The 15178-nt window shown below is 41.2% G+C and overlaps 1 protein-coding gene across 1 annotated transcript in view; it reads right to left on the bottom strand.

The window, feature by feature from the left end:
• The window catches only part of TCP11L1 (t-complex 11 like 1), a gene marked incomplete in the record, with an annotated part of 23000 nt that extends 11602 nt beyond the window's left edge, over positions 1-11398 (bottom strand). Inside the window, 5 exon segments of the mRNA XM_072421884.1 lie at positions 4775-4995; positions 5235-5355; positions 5610-5742; positions 6371-6531; positions 11138-11398. Of these exon segments, the coding sequence (XP_072277985.1) occupies positions 4775-4995; positions 5235-5355; positions 5610-5742; positions 6371-6527 (632 nt within the window).
• Positions 11399-15178: the final 3780 nt, after the last annotated feature.

Below are 15178 nucleotides of genomic sequence, written 5' to 3'. Positions count from 1 at the left end.
TATAGATATGATATTTACACAAGTGCTGTTTGCCAGGATACCTACCTATGTGATTTCAATCAGGTTTTTAATACTAGTTACCCTTTTGCAGCACAGCACCGGGGATTGTTTCTTCTTTGCATTGTTATCCTGAGGCCATCTTTGTTCAATAATAGATTTGCTTATGGTTAGAATATGGTAACCTTATTATTGCTCAACTACTGAAATATGCCACTATGTATGGGGGAAACCAAAAAGTAGCCAATGGGTGACCCAGTACAAGAGACCGATGCCTTCCTTCTGGTGCAGACACACAAACAGCCCACCCATTCAGAAGCCAGAGGTGACCTAGCACAAGTCAGCAAACCTTCCTCATGGTGGACACGCAAACTATGGTGGGGCAATTCTACCAATATAAAATCCAGTATAATAAATAACACCTCTGTTGTGGGAGGGGGCATACATACAGACTGTGGGAGGCAAATCCTGCCATTCTGGATGCCAGTGGGTAATAGGGTACAAAAAGAAACACCTTCCACAAATTATGGTTCCTGCCAATTCAAAAGCCAATAGGTGACCCAGTGCAAGAGAGCAACACCCCCTCTTATTAGGAGGGCCACACACAAACTATGGTGGGCAAATACCACCAATTCATCAAGCCATTGGGTGACGCAGTACAAGGGAGAAACGCCTTCTTTGTGGTGGGGTTGAAACACAAACTTTGGGGAACTTTGATTCATACCCAAATGAATGGGTATGATTCATACCCAAACTTTGTTCCAAACCCAGCCTAGCAGCCAGTAGACTGCACATCCCACACACTTGTACCAGGGCCTATAAATGTATTTAAATTCATGGAAACCGATTCTACTCAGCAGACAGACGCCATGTTGTGACAATAATCTGGCCAGGCTGTTTTGCCAACTCCAGCAAAAGTTAGAATATGAAGTATAACTAAAAAAAAAGAAACAGAATATTTATTGAAAAGTAACTGGCACGGTGTACATGTATAAACTGCTCTCAAATCATGTCTGTCCTCTGGATTAATCTTTTCTTTAGGACCTCAATTACACAGACTTGTGTGGCTGTCGGAGTTCCCTTTCCCCGTAGCCAGTGACTGTACATTAAACAGCACAATCCTTTAATCTACAGTGATGGATGGAAGATTTGTCTGGAACACTCAAACAGTTTGGAATATATAATCTCTGTTCTACCCACTCCTTCCAATAAATCTATATTGAGGGCAATGGGAACCATCCACCAGCACAGTAAAAGGCTTTCTATAATATACAATACTCTATAAACACCTGACACAAATGTCAACACAAAACATCAGTCACACGGCAGGAAAAAAAAAGCTCTGTGTAGACCTGAGACTATGAAGTATGTACTGTGCTGGAGTCCAAAGTGCAAATTAGCCAGAGCCCAGATGTAATATATTGCAGCTTGTCAGCACTTAGATGTGGTGGCTGCATTTGTTTTCAGTTTTTAGGCTTTTTCCCCCTTTATTATGGGTGATCCTGCCAGTAATACAAGCACTGTCCTGGAGTGAGAACACTTACCATATAAAGCAGCAGTGTTGTCACCATAGGAGAGGAACACCTCCTCTCATCTAGTTTTGAACATACAGAGGAGAGTATTCTGTGATTTACAAACTGGTAAACTAGACAGAGCAAAGACTTTTGCACAATCATCGAAGGTCCGACAGAATCAACTGTGCATGGATATAACAAAAGGTTTTCAATGAAATATGAAAAAGTGAACTCGGAGAAGTTCGGAGAAGGGCGGAGAAGAGAAAACAAGTATAAGCATTTGGCTGCTATTTAGCTCTAAGACCAAGTAACTGTTAGTAGACCGTAAGCTCTTTGGGACAGGGTCCTCTCAATAGAATTGAAGCCCTAGCCTTGGTGCTAGCATGTAGTCACGGAGAAAGTTCTATCACACATAGCTCATTTCCTTTGCCTTGGAAGGAGTTTTGTTTCGCTTGCCTTGGCTATATGTTTATTATTTTTATTTCCCCCACCTCTTAGATTGTAAGCTCTTTTGTACAGGGTCCTCTCCTCCTCCTGTATCACTGTCTGTATCTGTCTGTCATTTGCAACCCCTATTTAATGTACAGCGCTGCATAATAGGTTGGCACTATAAAAAATCCTGTTTATTAATAATGATAATAATAACTGTGCACACTCCTAACTATAAGACCATGGATTGTTCTTGCTCTCTAATCAACGAACAATCAGTGTGGATCCTAATCATGCCACCACCATGTAAGCAAACCTACATTACTGGAATCAACTTGCAAAATAGTTACCCTTCTCTGGCATTCCCGAGCCACACAGTGCCAGGGGATCAGCATAACATTCAGGCAACTAGCATTTAAAGATGGGGGTTTGCAATGAAATGCTCCTACTGAAGGTAGGCTTAAAGTAGGGAATAATATAGAAGTATCAATATAATTATATTCTTACAAAAGAAGTGTGTGACTTTTTTTAGAAATAAACTAGTGGAATCACTGCAGAAGGGAAAGGCGAGGTCTGTTTTAAAGTCTGTAGAATATACACATGGTGACAGAATGAATGAATTCCCATACACTGGTCTGGTCCATGAAGATGGCCAAATGGCCAAAGTTCCCAAACTTGGAAAAACCTGGGTAAGGATGATGGTTCTGCTGAGAAAATAAGGGTAGGTAAGTTTACCTTCATTTTAATACAGAAATGTCTATTGTCCAATGCTGGGTCCCTGCTGAATGAGCAGAATGATGACTTCATTAAGATGGTGGAGGTCCATTACAGGCCAATCTCAGGCTGGGGACAGGTCTTTGATCAAGTTTTAACAGCTTAATAGGATTGGATGTTAAGACTTATTTATGCTAGAAGGGGGTATTAGGGGCACCATGGCATCAGTAGTTAGCGCTCTGGCCTTTGCAGCGCTAGGTCCCAGGTTCGAATCTCAGCCAGGAAACTATCTGAGTTTGTATGTTCTCCCCGTGTTTCCGTGGGTTTTCTCCCACATGCCAAAAACATACAGTTAGGTTAAGTGGCTTTCCCCCCCAAAATTGACCTTAGACTGGTAATGGCAAATGTCTATGGTAGGGACATGACTATGGACATTGTACAGCACTGCATAATATGTCGGCGCTATGTAAATACTGTGTAATAACAATAAAAAGGGGTGTATTTAGCGATTTACCTGGAAATCAGCTTTAGATAACAATATTACCAGTAACATTTTCAGGGCACTTTACAGAGGTCATTTTTGTCCTCCTATACATTGATACAATTTTTATAAGGTACAGGGAAAACAAAGACAGCTGCAGGAAAACTATTTGTTTAAACAGTGATAAAACCCTTTAAATTAAATCAGGCACAGACATAAGGGCTTTGTGAGTGGAATGGCTCTTTCATGTGTTTTACAGCACATTGATAAACTTGTAAAAGAAAATTAAATGTCACTTTTAATTGGCTTTTAACAAGAAGATAATAACATGTGCAACAGCAGAGTTGCGAGCAACAAACAGATTGGTGTGTCATAACCCTACAGAACAAAAGGTAAATATGATAGTAATATGACAATGAACTGCGCTGCATAATATGTTGGTGCTATATAAATACTAGCTAATAATATTATTTAAAAAAATCCCTCAAGGCCCCATTCACACCCATGTGGTGTAGCAATGTACAATATGCACACTGATGTGATGCAATGCTAAATCAGAAATGGATCTGTACCAGGATTAAAAACATTTGACAAACAATAGCAAATGTTTTTTATGACATCCATTCTAGGTTTGCTGGATTACCCAGGTTCTCACATGACTGCTCCAGTCTTAGAGAGCTTTCATAAATCAGGCCCAATGTGTTGTAGTGCTGCGGTCGCCAACCATGCTCCGTGGCCCTGGCTGGTGCACCCCTGAGCGGGGTTAGAAGGACTGGCCAGAGACGTGGACCATGTCCCCCGTACAAATCCCAGGCTCAGAGAAGTGGGCGGGTTGTGTCCCTGGACACAACCCGCCCACTCTCCCATCGCAGACTCAGATCTGCGACGGGAGAGTGAACGGCGTTATGTCATGATGACATCCCCGCGCATGCGCAGTCAGGAGCCAGTAATTTAAATGGTCTGCGGGACCGAAAAGATTTGCAACCATTGTTGTAGTGCACTGCATAAAGGTAACACATGCATGCAGAATGGGCTTAGTCAACACAACAGTCGCAAACACGTGACATAACAATGCACACCAATATGAACAATCCCTAAAAGATTAAATAAAAAGCAGTTTTTTCTGCAGTATTTATTCTTTAATCCAGAAGTATCCCATGTAATAATTATTTTCCACCACAAGATGTTCTTCTAAAACAGCAGTCGTCAACCAGTGGTCTGTAAGAAAATTTTGGTGGTGCGCTGCTCTGGCCGGTGCGCCCCCCAGTGGGGTCAGGAGAAAATCCCACTGGGGGGGGGGCGCACCAGCCAGAGCCATGGACCATGTCCCCTGTACAGATGGCAGGCTCAGACCAGCAATAAGAGAGTGGGCGGGTTCTGGCATCATGTCGTCACTATGGGGGAAGTTTCTTCCCCTTTGAGTGACACACAGCCCCCTGCGCATGTGAGGTCCGGAGCCCATAAGTTTAGTGGTCAGTAAGTCTGAAAAGGTTGGCGACCACTGTTTTAGAATAAATTCTCATAAAGATTTGAGAACTCTTACAACTAATTTTAAGGAGGGGCTATGACTACCACGTTCTATCTTTATCACAATGAGATTTCCATAAAAAAGATGCAGACAAGGAAGTGTCCATCATACCTGAACAAGGGCACAGGCTCTTTAATATCCCGTAGCTTTCTGACCTCCTCATCTCGAGCTGGGGCACACAAGGTTCCCATCATTCCGATGGTAAATTCTGCAAGTTTTGGGATATCCAGTGCCCTATTCTCTGCCTCCTGTTTGATAAGCTCCAGGTCCAGGACCTCACTGATCTGATTCCTTAGCCGGGTGTGACCAGGTAACAGGAAGGAGAAAAGGGCCTTAAAAATAGAAATACGTTATCAAATTTCGGCTTGAATTAGAACAACCTTTTGTATACCCATATCGATATTCCCTTTAGCCAAATGTTCACCTCTATAGCTGATTATCTGCTCAAACAATCACAACTCAACCTTTTCTACTTTCTATTCTGTTTCCATATCAAATTAAAACAGACTTTTCTGCTCATGTGCAACTCATCCAAAAGATAATTCAGTGGGAAAAGAAGAAAAGATGTTACCTCTTTAATTTCTCCCAACAATATAATTGCATGGTCATACACTGGTGGGTCTTCATTGAACTGAGCATCTAAGCAATCCCAAAATGCTTTGTGCACAATGTCCCGAACGGTTCTTTCCAGGCTGCAAAAAATGTTATCAAAGGAAATCAAATTAAAGGAGGAGTTCAATAAAAACTGATATCTCATTTCTGGCTGGGTTGGACCATTCAGCATCCAGATGAGTGGAGCTAGGAACCAATCCTGCCCCTGAAATCCAAAGAATTAAAAGCCAATAGGTCAGTTAACCCAAGACCAACAGTACATTGAAATGGAAAGGAAAATTTTAATATGAATCAATTACCAAATGGCTATTACAGTTGCCTATCCATAACTTACCTTCCTTGAGGGAGCTCCATGGGTTTGATTTGAAAACCTCCATTGACTACAATTTCATGAGCCAAGGCCAGGTTAGTGACACCTTTAGCTGCGTCCATGAGTTCCTCCACCGACACAAATCGAGGGGGGCTAGCTGCAACACATAAAAAAATCAATACAATGTAGACAGTGACAGACCACAGTCCATCTTCTGTGCTTTTAGTTTTCCAAAGCTTGATTTTTTCTGCCTAGCTGCAACTGGCTCATGTCATATGAAAACCTTGCACTTTTTATCAATATAAAATGCAATCATAAGCACGTGGTTGTACAGGGAATTGTATCTTGAAGAATGAACATTATGGTAAAAATCAAGCACATATGTGGTCTATATAATATCTTGTTTGCATGGAGGATTATTGAACTATGTATAAGCCATGGGTGAAATGCTGAGTGTTTTCAGATGCAGGCCGAAGCAGCAGGAAATCGTATGAGAGTAATGTTATTAAACATTTATACACAGACTGAATGTGGCTACATGTGCAGCTTTCAAGATCTCTAATCTTTCACTAAAGGGTACTCATGGGAAAAAAAAATAAATCAAATTCAATATTCCTCTGTTTTTACCCACAAACTGCCCAGCTGCTGCAAGCAATCAGTTGCATTTATTGGAAAAATTGCCTTGCATTGACTTGTAGTTCCCACCACAGCATTAGAAGAGTTGCTTCTTGTTGAATGTCATAGGTCCACTTTACCAAAAACTACAATGACCCAATGCGACTCACCCTGGGGAGTGTTCCCTCTGTGTGGGCTAGGGGTGCTTTGTCGGATTCTCTTACGGATGGATTCCTCGGAGGTGTCTACATTCTCCTCCCGGCCTGCTCTGCTGGGCTCATTAGATGACTCCTCCCCAGACTGTGACTTCCCTGGTTCAAGTGGCATTGTTCTAATAATATTAAGAAGATATCAATCAGATCTCGGTAATGTAAACTTCTGGAAATCCAAGAAAAGTAACATATATTTGTATCATAACAATATATCATATATAGGTAGTGGACGAGTTAAGGACATCGGACATACGGACGACTCAGATATGAACGGGGCTTCCCTGCTCGCTCGTGTGCATGGCAGAAGCTTGATTGGGGGGGCGGAGGGGTGGTTTGCATGACTTGCAGAAGAAATCTTTTGGTAAACACAGCTGAGGTTGTGGGTGAGCAGTTGTGCAACCTCTTGTAACTCTATAACAACCAAGACAAACTCTGCAGTTGTTTCTTTTTGCATATGAAAGCACAGCTTGCTCCAAAAGTTAATGAATGTCTAGGCTCCATAAAGATTTTTTGTTGCTTTGTTTGTGATTAACTCACAGTGAGGATTTTATACAGTAACTGATATCACGCTACCTAATAATATGTTGAGACAAACATCTGTCTCAACATATTATTAATTATTATTTATTAATATAATGTACCTGTTCCAAGTTACATACAAATTCAACTTAAGAACAAACTTACAGTCACTATCTTGTATGTAACCGGGGGATAACCTGTATATATTAATACAAAGTCATTGACACAAAAACTTGCTGGAACCAGGGACAGATGTACCATTGGACCATATAGCTCTGTGCCTATAGACAGCAAACTGTATTTGTTGAAATAGTTGTCACAGATTAAAGATGAACTCCAGGCAAACAACTAAATACAAAGTTAAAACAAAATAAGGGTTCTGCTTTACCTGCTGCTGGAGTTGCATCTTTATCCATTCCGGATAGGAGAGACTGTGCAGCCAGGTTGGTGACCCGACTTTTCTCTGCTGCAGTTATTCAATAGTTCTAGCTCACCTCTCTGCACTTAGCCCGTGATCTGCTTATACTGATCTCTGCTTATGTCATGTCATGTCATTCTTCCCAATGGCCAACAATGTAAGAGGCATTCCTCCCACTGACCACTATTATACTATACTGTGAGCTGTGTATATAGTAAAAATAGAAGGTGTTCCTTGAAAACCTGAAAGTTATTTGAAGGGTTCCTCAATGTTGAAAAGGTCAGGAAATGCTGATCTAGGGGCTCCCATGGCAGCCAGAGATCTCCCCCTTCCTCTGCAATGCCCCAGATTGTAATCAGAATTTATTAGACCTGGAGTTGCAAAAAACTTTTTTAATCGCATTCTGAAATCCTAAATATAAGAAAGGGTTTGTTGTGAAAGAAGCACAGTCTATCACTGTGAAAATTCAGTATGCAAATCTTGAAATAGAACAATCCGTCAAAAGAAAAGTACTTGGAGACAGGTGGGTACTTCCCACACTTTGCAATTAGTCAGGGCACCATAAGGACAACTTGGGAGACCACGTCCAGGTCTATGTTTGCCCTAACAGACAGGTCCTTAAACCAGACTGATGTGTGATGATCATGGGACCTGGAGACTGAAGCACAATCAGTTTCTTCATGTACAGATCAGCAAGTCTTAGAAAAAAATTGATTTGTACATGAGCAGCATGAACACAGATAGCCAGGGACAGAAGCAGCACTCTCTATAAGAAGAAACAGCGAGAACCATGCAAAAACTGACCATGGGGCTGCACAACAAAAGTAATAAAAAGTCCATATACTAATATATATATATATATATATATATATATATATATATATAAAAATCTCTAAAATCACACTAATGAAAAATACCAAATCATATAGAAAAAAAACTCATTTCCTAAACACATTTAGCAATCAGACATATATTGTGGACATATTTATCACCTTGTCATGTCTCCAGACCTCTATATAGAATTTAAAACTGTTATTAATGTCTACAGAATACATAGCAGAAAAGGATTACCTTCCCATATTGCTATTCACATTAGGCTCCAGACAGTCTGTAATGGCCAGGGTCTTGTTTCATCATAGCAGAAAACAGCTTTGATTGGTTTATATGCATTGTCCATGATATATGTGAAAGGACAGATAAAATACCCGTGTTCTAAAATGTATTCCCATAATGGAACCTCAGTCTTCCTATGCTGGATAATGCATGGTACAAATCTCTATAAAGCACATCTGTTTTAACTAAGATTAAACTTTAAGAAATGCAATAAATTTAGCATTTGATACCCAAAAGATAACTCTACACCAATAAAAAAAAGGAAAAGCATTGTTGAAATGATATATCCTATAAAAAACTGAGTTTGCTTCTTTCGCCACACTAAGGCCCCTTTGACAAACATAAATTGAAAATGATCTCAGCATATTTTATCCATGTACAGTTCAGTGGCGAATACAAAAAAAATAGCAGAGTGGGTCACGGGGATACAAATACATTTCTGCTATTCAAAGCTATTTGTAGCAATTTATTTTATGAGTAAGATTTTATATTTTTATTCTTTCAGAAGGTGATCAGAAATCCCAGACTTCATTTTCCTCTAAATACTGGTTACCTTATATATGATGTTAATTAATTATAAGAACAGGCCACAATATTTCATTTAGCACTGATACAGTTTTCTCTAGTAAGAATCTGGCTATGATTTGTGTTGCTTTCTTCTATTATTTCACCTGATGTGAAAGAATCTTAGCGGTCTATTTATAAGGCAGTGAATCTGACATTCTCTAAAGCAGTGGTCACCAACCTTTTAAACCTCACGGACCACTAATTTCAGGGACTCCAGATCGTGCATGCGCGGGGAGCCGTGTGTCACTCAAAGGGGGCCCCCAGGGGGGTTCTTCTCCTGACCCTGCTGGGGGGCGCACCGGCCAAAGCCAAGAACCACCGGTTGGTGATCGCTGCTCTAAAGAATCAATTACCAATATTGAAACACAGGAAGCTTCCCCACCTGGGAATGTTTCAGGCAATGTCAGATTCACTGCTTTATAAGGAGACCCCTTAGTGTTCCAAAAGCCTGCAATATTTTTGTCATTAATAACCATACTTGGAGTTTGTAAACTGCATCCAATGGATAATTTTTTTTTTAAAAATGCAGTCTAACGACAAACGATTTTGCAATAGATCCAACAATCCAAATTGGATCTATAAGATCAGTTAGAAGTTCCAAAACACTGCACATGTGTATACAAGATTCTGCCCTTCCTTACATTTTCCCTGAATCAGACTTCAGGGTGTACAGTGCTTGATTGTTTGTATACATGTTGCAGCTTGTGTACTTTTATGTGATATTTATCAAATTACAGCCGGAATTGGTCTCTAGCCATCGGTCAGCTGCTGAACTCCCTTCAGATTTACTTTACATTTGACTGTAAAACTCTCAGTGTTACAAGAGCTGTCTAATTACTTTATGTGCTGGCCCAGCTCTCTGATCTTCCCTTTACCAACCTATATAACTTTTTATGTAGCGGCCAGGGAGATGCAAAGAAAAATATTACAGGATGCCATCAAATCCAAGATGGTGGCACCCAGTTGCAATAAGAAATTGCCATGTAAAAATGTTCACATCAAGACTTTGGGCATGTCTAGAGCTACTATAGACTCTCTTCTTGCCCAAAAGGTGCCAGAACAGCCATTGACCACTACTGTCAGATTGAATGAAGGAATGTGGATGGTAATTAAGTGAACCTTCTGTTCTTCTCTGCATAGAAAAAACACACTTTAAAGAGAACCTATTAAAGCCAAGTAAATCTCTATTTGGAGTATGTACACAAGCCTTCCATACTGCAACCATGTGGGGGGTTGTTTTGACTGGCGGTGAGGTTGTGATGCAGATACCACTTACTCACACCTCTGAATCATGAAGCATATCACCCGCATTCATAGGAATTAAATGAGGGTGGCAGTGCGCAGTTCAGTACAAATTTTACAAACTGGTGCATTAAGAACCAGCCCAGTGCTGGGGATAACAGAGCAGCTGGTGCCTGCTGTCAGGAGCCACAGGGGTACCTGCTGATGGCATATAAACAAGTTCTTACTATAATAACCAAAGACCTCAACGCAATAATAATGCTGCACTTCAAACCAAGAGACTTGGGGCTAGCTGTAGTACTCTCCCCCCCCCCTGTGTTTTTGGTGGGGATTTTGGCTGGGGACTTTTGTTGATAGGGTATTAATCATGACCTGGAAATGTCTCAGTCCTAGATTTCGCTGTGCCAAGATGTTTTTTTAAAAGTGTCAACAATTTGCAGGAGACTGCAGGTACTAATAATAAAGCCTATGCTTACTTTTCAGCAAAGCGGTCGATGACAGGGTCTCTTTAAACTAATATACACAAAGACCAATATCCTATTTTTCCAACACCAATCCAACAACCCAAAATATCTACAGCCAATATGACTGAATTATTGTGATGATATTTGCTGCTTGAAATGCTTGCAGGAAGTCATTTGATTAAAATCCATTCGTCTTTATGGAATCAGACGCTCTAAAGTGATATTTTAGTGGTACAGCCTTGTGGACTGAGCTAACCATTGGCTTTTTGTATGTTTTTGATACTCCCGAATGTCTCGGATTTTGGGAAACCCGGAGCCCCCAAAATGGTTTCCTGAGAGTCCCACCAACAAATAGTCGGAGAAGGAATTTAATACGGTGACGTAATCCCTGACATTACTCACCAAGTGAATGAATAACAGAAGCCCTCTGCTGTTCCAGAGACCGCCCAGGCCAAGACAACACTATGAAGGTAGCACGGTGGTCATCTCCCCGAGTACTCGTCCCTATAATCTGATCTGTTGGGTATAAAATAGGTAATAATGAGTTTTTAGTAATCAGAAGAAGAAGAGGAGATATGCAAGTCACAGCCGTTAGGGTGCAGCCCATTCAAGGCTGAGGCAGCCTTTATTTACGGAAGCTGCTGACTGCTGCTGGGAGATTCAGTTTGTTTTGTAGGAGGAATGACAGCGGCCTGTTCACAGGCTAAGCCCTGAAGGGAGGCGTGCATGGAGAATGCAAGGCCGCCTGTCACTGGCGGAGGAAATGAACATTTCATTGGTTTACCTCCTCCAGACCTCTAATGGCTCCAGCTGAAAGCCTTCTCTGCTCATTGATACTCTGCAGTCATTGTTTGTGTGCAAAGCATGGCATGATGTTACATGAATCCTGACAGGACACACAAATGGAAACCGCTTTACTTTAAAACCCCAACAGACCAAAAGAACGTTTACATTTCCGCTGTGAACCTATTGATTGGACGATGATAGAGAACATGCAATTTTTTTCTTTATTTATCACATATTTAGGAACATGAAAATTCTGATCTCTGTAAATATACTTACAAATAAAATAATGTGTTTTTTCTGCATAAAGCAACACTAGAAATTAACAAATAAAAAATAATTAAGTTAAGAAAAAATGGAAAAAAGAAAGCAAAGGAGAATACGGTGCTATGGTAATGAAGGATTAATAAGAAAGCAAAATGGGAAAATCATTTATTACTTGTAAGGTTTATTTAACTGAGTCATGGGCTAGACTTTAAGCCCATAAAAGTCATTAAAATACATGAAAATGGGGTTATAGTCCATATATATAGTCCTTACAGCTGCAGCACTGAGAAGGATGACAACACTGCAGGTAAATCATTGCAAGCAATTAAGTGTTGTCACCCAAGAAGTAAGGCTGTATAGACATGAGCGATAAAGGATCTTTCACAATCCTTTTTAATGACAAAAAAATGAACGATGCATGAGCGAGCTCTGTACATACAGCACTGTTCTGCTCTATGGAGAGGGGAGGGGGAGAAAACGAAGGAGCAGCACCCTGCTGTGCTCTCTCCCCTTCATTATGATCGCTCTTCATTCATGGTTGGTGGATGTGCCAGGACAGATCCATGAACGACGAGCACTGTACATGCGCCAGATTCTCGTCCGATATCTGAGGCGATTATCTGACGTGTGTATGTAGCCTGGCAGGAACACCAAATATTTAAATATGGTTTTCTGTATCAGATTAGGAGTCTTTAGATTCAGATTGTATCAGTGTCTTTACTTCAGTATGCATTATTTTAAAAAAAATGTTTGAAGTCTACTTTTTTAAAATTTGGGTATTGGTGAGATTTGTATTTATTATTTATGTTAGATATTTATTGTTTTACACAGCACATAAAAGAACATGAACAAAAAAATGTCTTCTAGCAATAACAAATGAAACAGTAAACTAATCTAGCAACGTAAAGAACGAGGGATGAATGGGTTCAAGTTGGGTTTGTCCACATCACTGCTTGCTTTACGTGGACACTTCCTATTGGCTGTCCAGTGGCGGCGTCCTCTCAGGATCCAATCACATCTACAGTGCTGAATTAGCGGTCTCTTGGAAGTGGCGCTAATAAGGGAGCTGGCTGTTGGATTTAGGCTTTCATATCTTGCTACAAAAGGTTAAAAATAAAATGTGCAGAATGGGTTAGAGCCGTTAGGAGAGGTGAGTACATTAACTCTTCTTTTACAGGAATACCTTGGTTTAATATATCGATATGGGTCACTTTTTAAAGAAGAAGTATATTAGGACAAGTACAGAGGACGATCTTTTTAATAAAATGGTTGCCTGGCTGTCTCAGACTAAAATGCTTTAAGACATTGACCAGTGTGTAGATCTGGACACAGAAGAACTTTCCTGAACATTGATGACATCATGTAATAACTTTTTTGCTCCTGGTGCCACGTCATACCTGAAGACTGAGATTTTGTACTGGGGGCAATAAAACTTGTCAGTGATGTAATTTGTGTGCTGCTGTGTAGAGGAGCCCATATGATATTTTGGGATAAGATTTGGGCTTTGAGGTGAGGGGTGCCTAATCTTTACCCCAAACCCCTCTTTATAGTACTTTATATATCCCTCCCATCCTGTCCAATGCCAAACATTAACCCTTCTTGCCCAGTGGCTAATCTTACCCTTTCCTGCTCCTAACCAATCCAGAATCCTATCCCTAACCTTAACCAGAGTTAACCCTCCAGGTTCCTTACCAGATATTTGACAGAACACTTGGACCCAATGGAGCTACTGGTTCCATTTCCCTGGTCTTAATACACTAGCTGTCGTTACAGTTTAGATGTAGATCTGGACTCTGCATGCCTTTTCCAATGCTACCTGAGACAGCCAGTTGTGTGATGATCATTGTCCCTTCCTCTTAATGGTCATAACACACCCCATGTAGTCAAAAAAGTTCCCCGAGGGAAGGGGCAGGACTAATATATGTCACACTGGAGTTGAACTTGAAACCTAACCCCAGAAAAATACCAACACTACCTATGTGGGGGGGTGGTCGCCGACCTCACGGAGCACTAAATTCACCGAATTGGACTGTGCATGAGCGGGGAGCCATGTGTCACTCGGAGGGGAAGAAACTTGGACACAACCAGCCCACTCTCCTATCCCAAGCCCAGACCTGCTTGCTAAATTCTGGGTGGAGCAGGGAAGTGTTGTCTACAGCCCTGCACTACTGTCTCCCAGAATGTTTAGCAAGCAGGTCTGAGCCTGCGATGGGAGAGTGGGCGGGTTGTGTCCAAATGTGGGATAAAGCCACGGACCACTAAAACAGGCCACCGGTTGGCGACCGCTGGTCTAGCGGAACATAAAGCCTCTTTCCTTTGCTGCTGCATCTATCAGTCACCTTACATAGATAGGTACGGCATGTCGAGGTGCGTGAGTTTATGATTGCCATACTTACATACGTGCCAAACACAAACCTACCTGCATGGGTAGGATTTAGGACTCCTAGAATTAGGAGGGTATTTAAGGCTATGTACATATGTGCAATAATTGTCGTTAGAAAGGATCTTCCTAGATGCTTTCCAACAACAAACGACTGCACGATACATAAACGAGTGCTGTCTATAGTCTGTGGATCCGCCAGGATGGTCATTCTGACGATGGACGATGAGCCCGGTACACACGTAAATTCTCGTCCGATATCAGTCCTGAGCCGAAAATATTGGATGACAACCATTGCATGTGTGTACCTAGCCTAAGCCTATCCAGTACTGGCATCAACTGCTGGACCTGTGGCCTGTTTATCTTGCTACCTTGCCCAGCGTTCTTTGTTTGCCTTGAACTCAGCCAGTTCTGTACTTACTCTGCTGACCATTTCTGCTCTGTACCCTTCATGTTCCTGTTCTTCCCTGGTGGGTTGAGCCTAGGGGTTGCAATCTGGTATCATCTTGCAGCAAAATAGCTACTCGGGTTACCAACCCATCACCCCTTGTGGGATGCGTTGGGTAAAGACCAGTGGTTACTAAGACTCCCCTGGTAATCCTGCACCACCTGCCAGGAAGTGAATCTGTATCAGCATGTGTAGGTAGCTAAGTCCATATTCATGTCACTAAGCTGTCCCTTAATGAAGCTCACAGTCTAATGTCCTTGCTTGATGTCCCTAACATATTTAAAGATGATTTTTTGGAGAGGAAAGCAAGTTGACTTAACATTTTGCTTTTGGCATTTGGAAGGAAACTGGAGTATCCAGAAGGAAGCCACAAGTACAGAGGGAGAACATACAAGCTCCATGCATAGTGCTCTTGGTTAGTGAGAACATCAGCTGCTGAAAGAGCAAGGGACAATGTAAGTAAAATATAATTGTACCCTTGCAGTGTGGTAGTTTTTTAATTTCCCTGGAATATTTCTGAAATAGACATTAAATGTATTTTATATGTGAGTCAATTCAGATAATT

This window comes from Pyxicephalus adspersus, chromosome 9 (genome assembly GCF_032062135.1).
Source record: "Pyxicephalus adspersus chromosome 9, UCB_Pads_2.0, whole genome shotgun sequence".
In the NCBI taxonomy this organism is placed as follows: domain Eukaryota; kingdom Metazoa; phylum Chordata; class Amphibia; order Anura; family Pyxicephalidae; genus Pyxicephalus; species Pyxicephalus adspersus.
The sequence above is the reverse complement of the archived record's forward strand: the minus strand, read 5'-3'. Positions and strand labels throughout refer to the sequence as shown.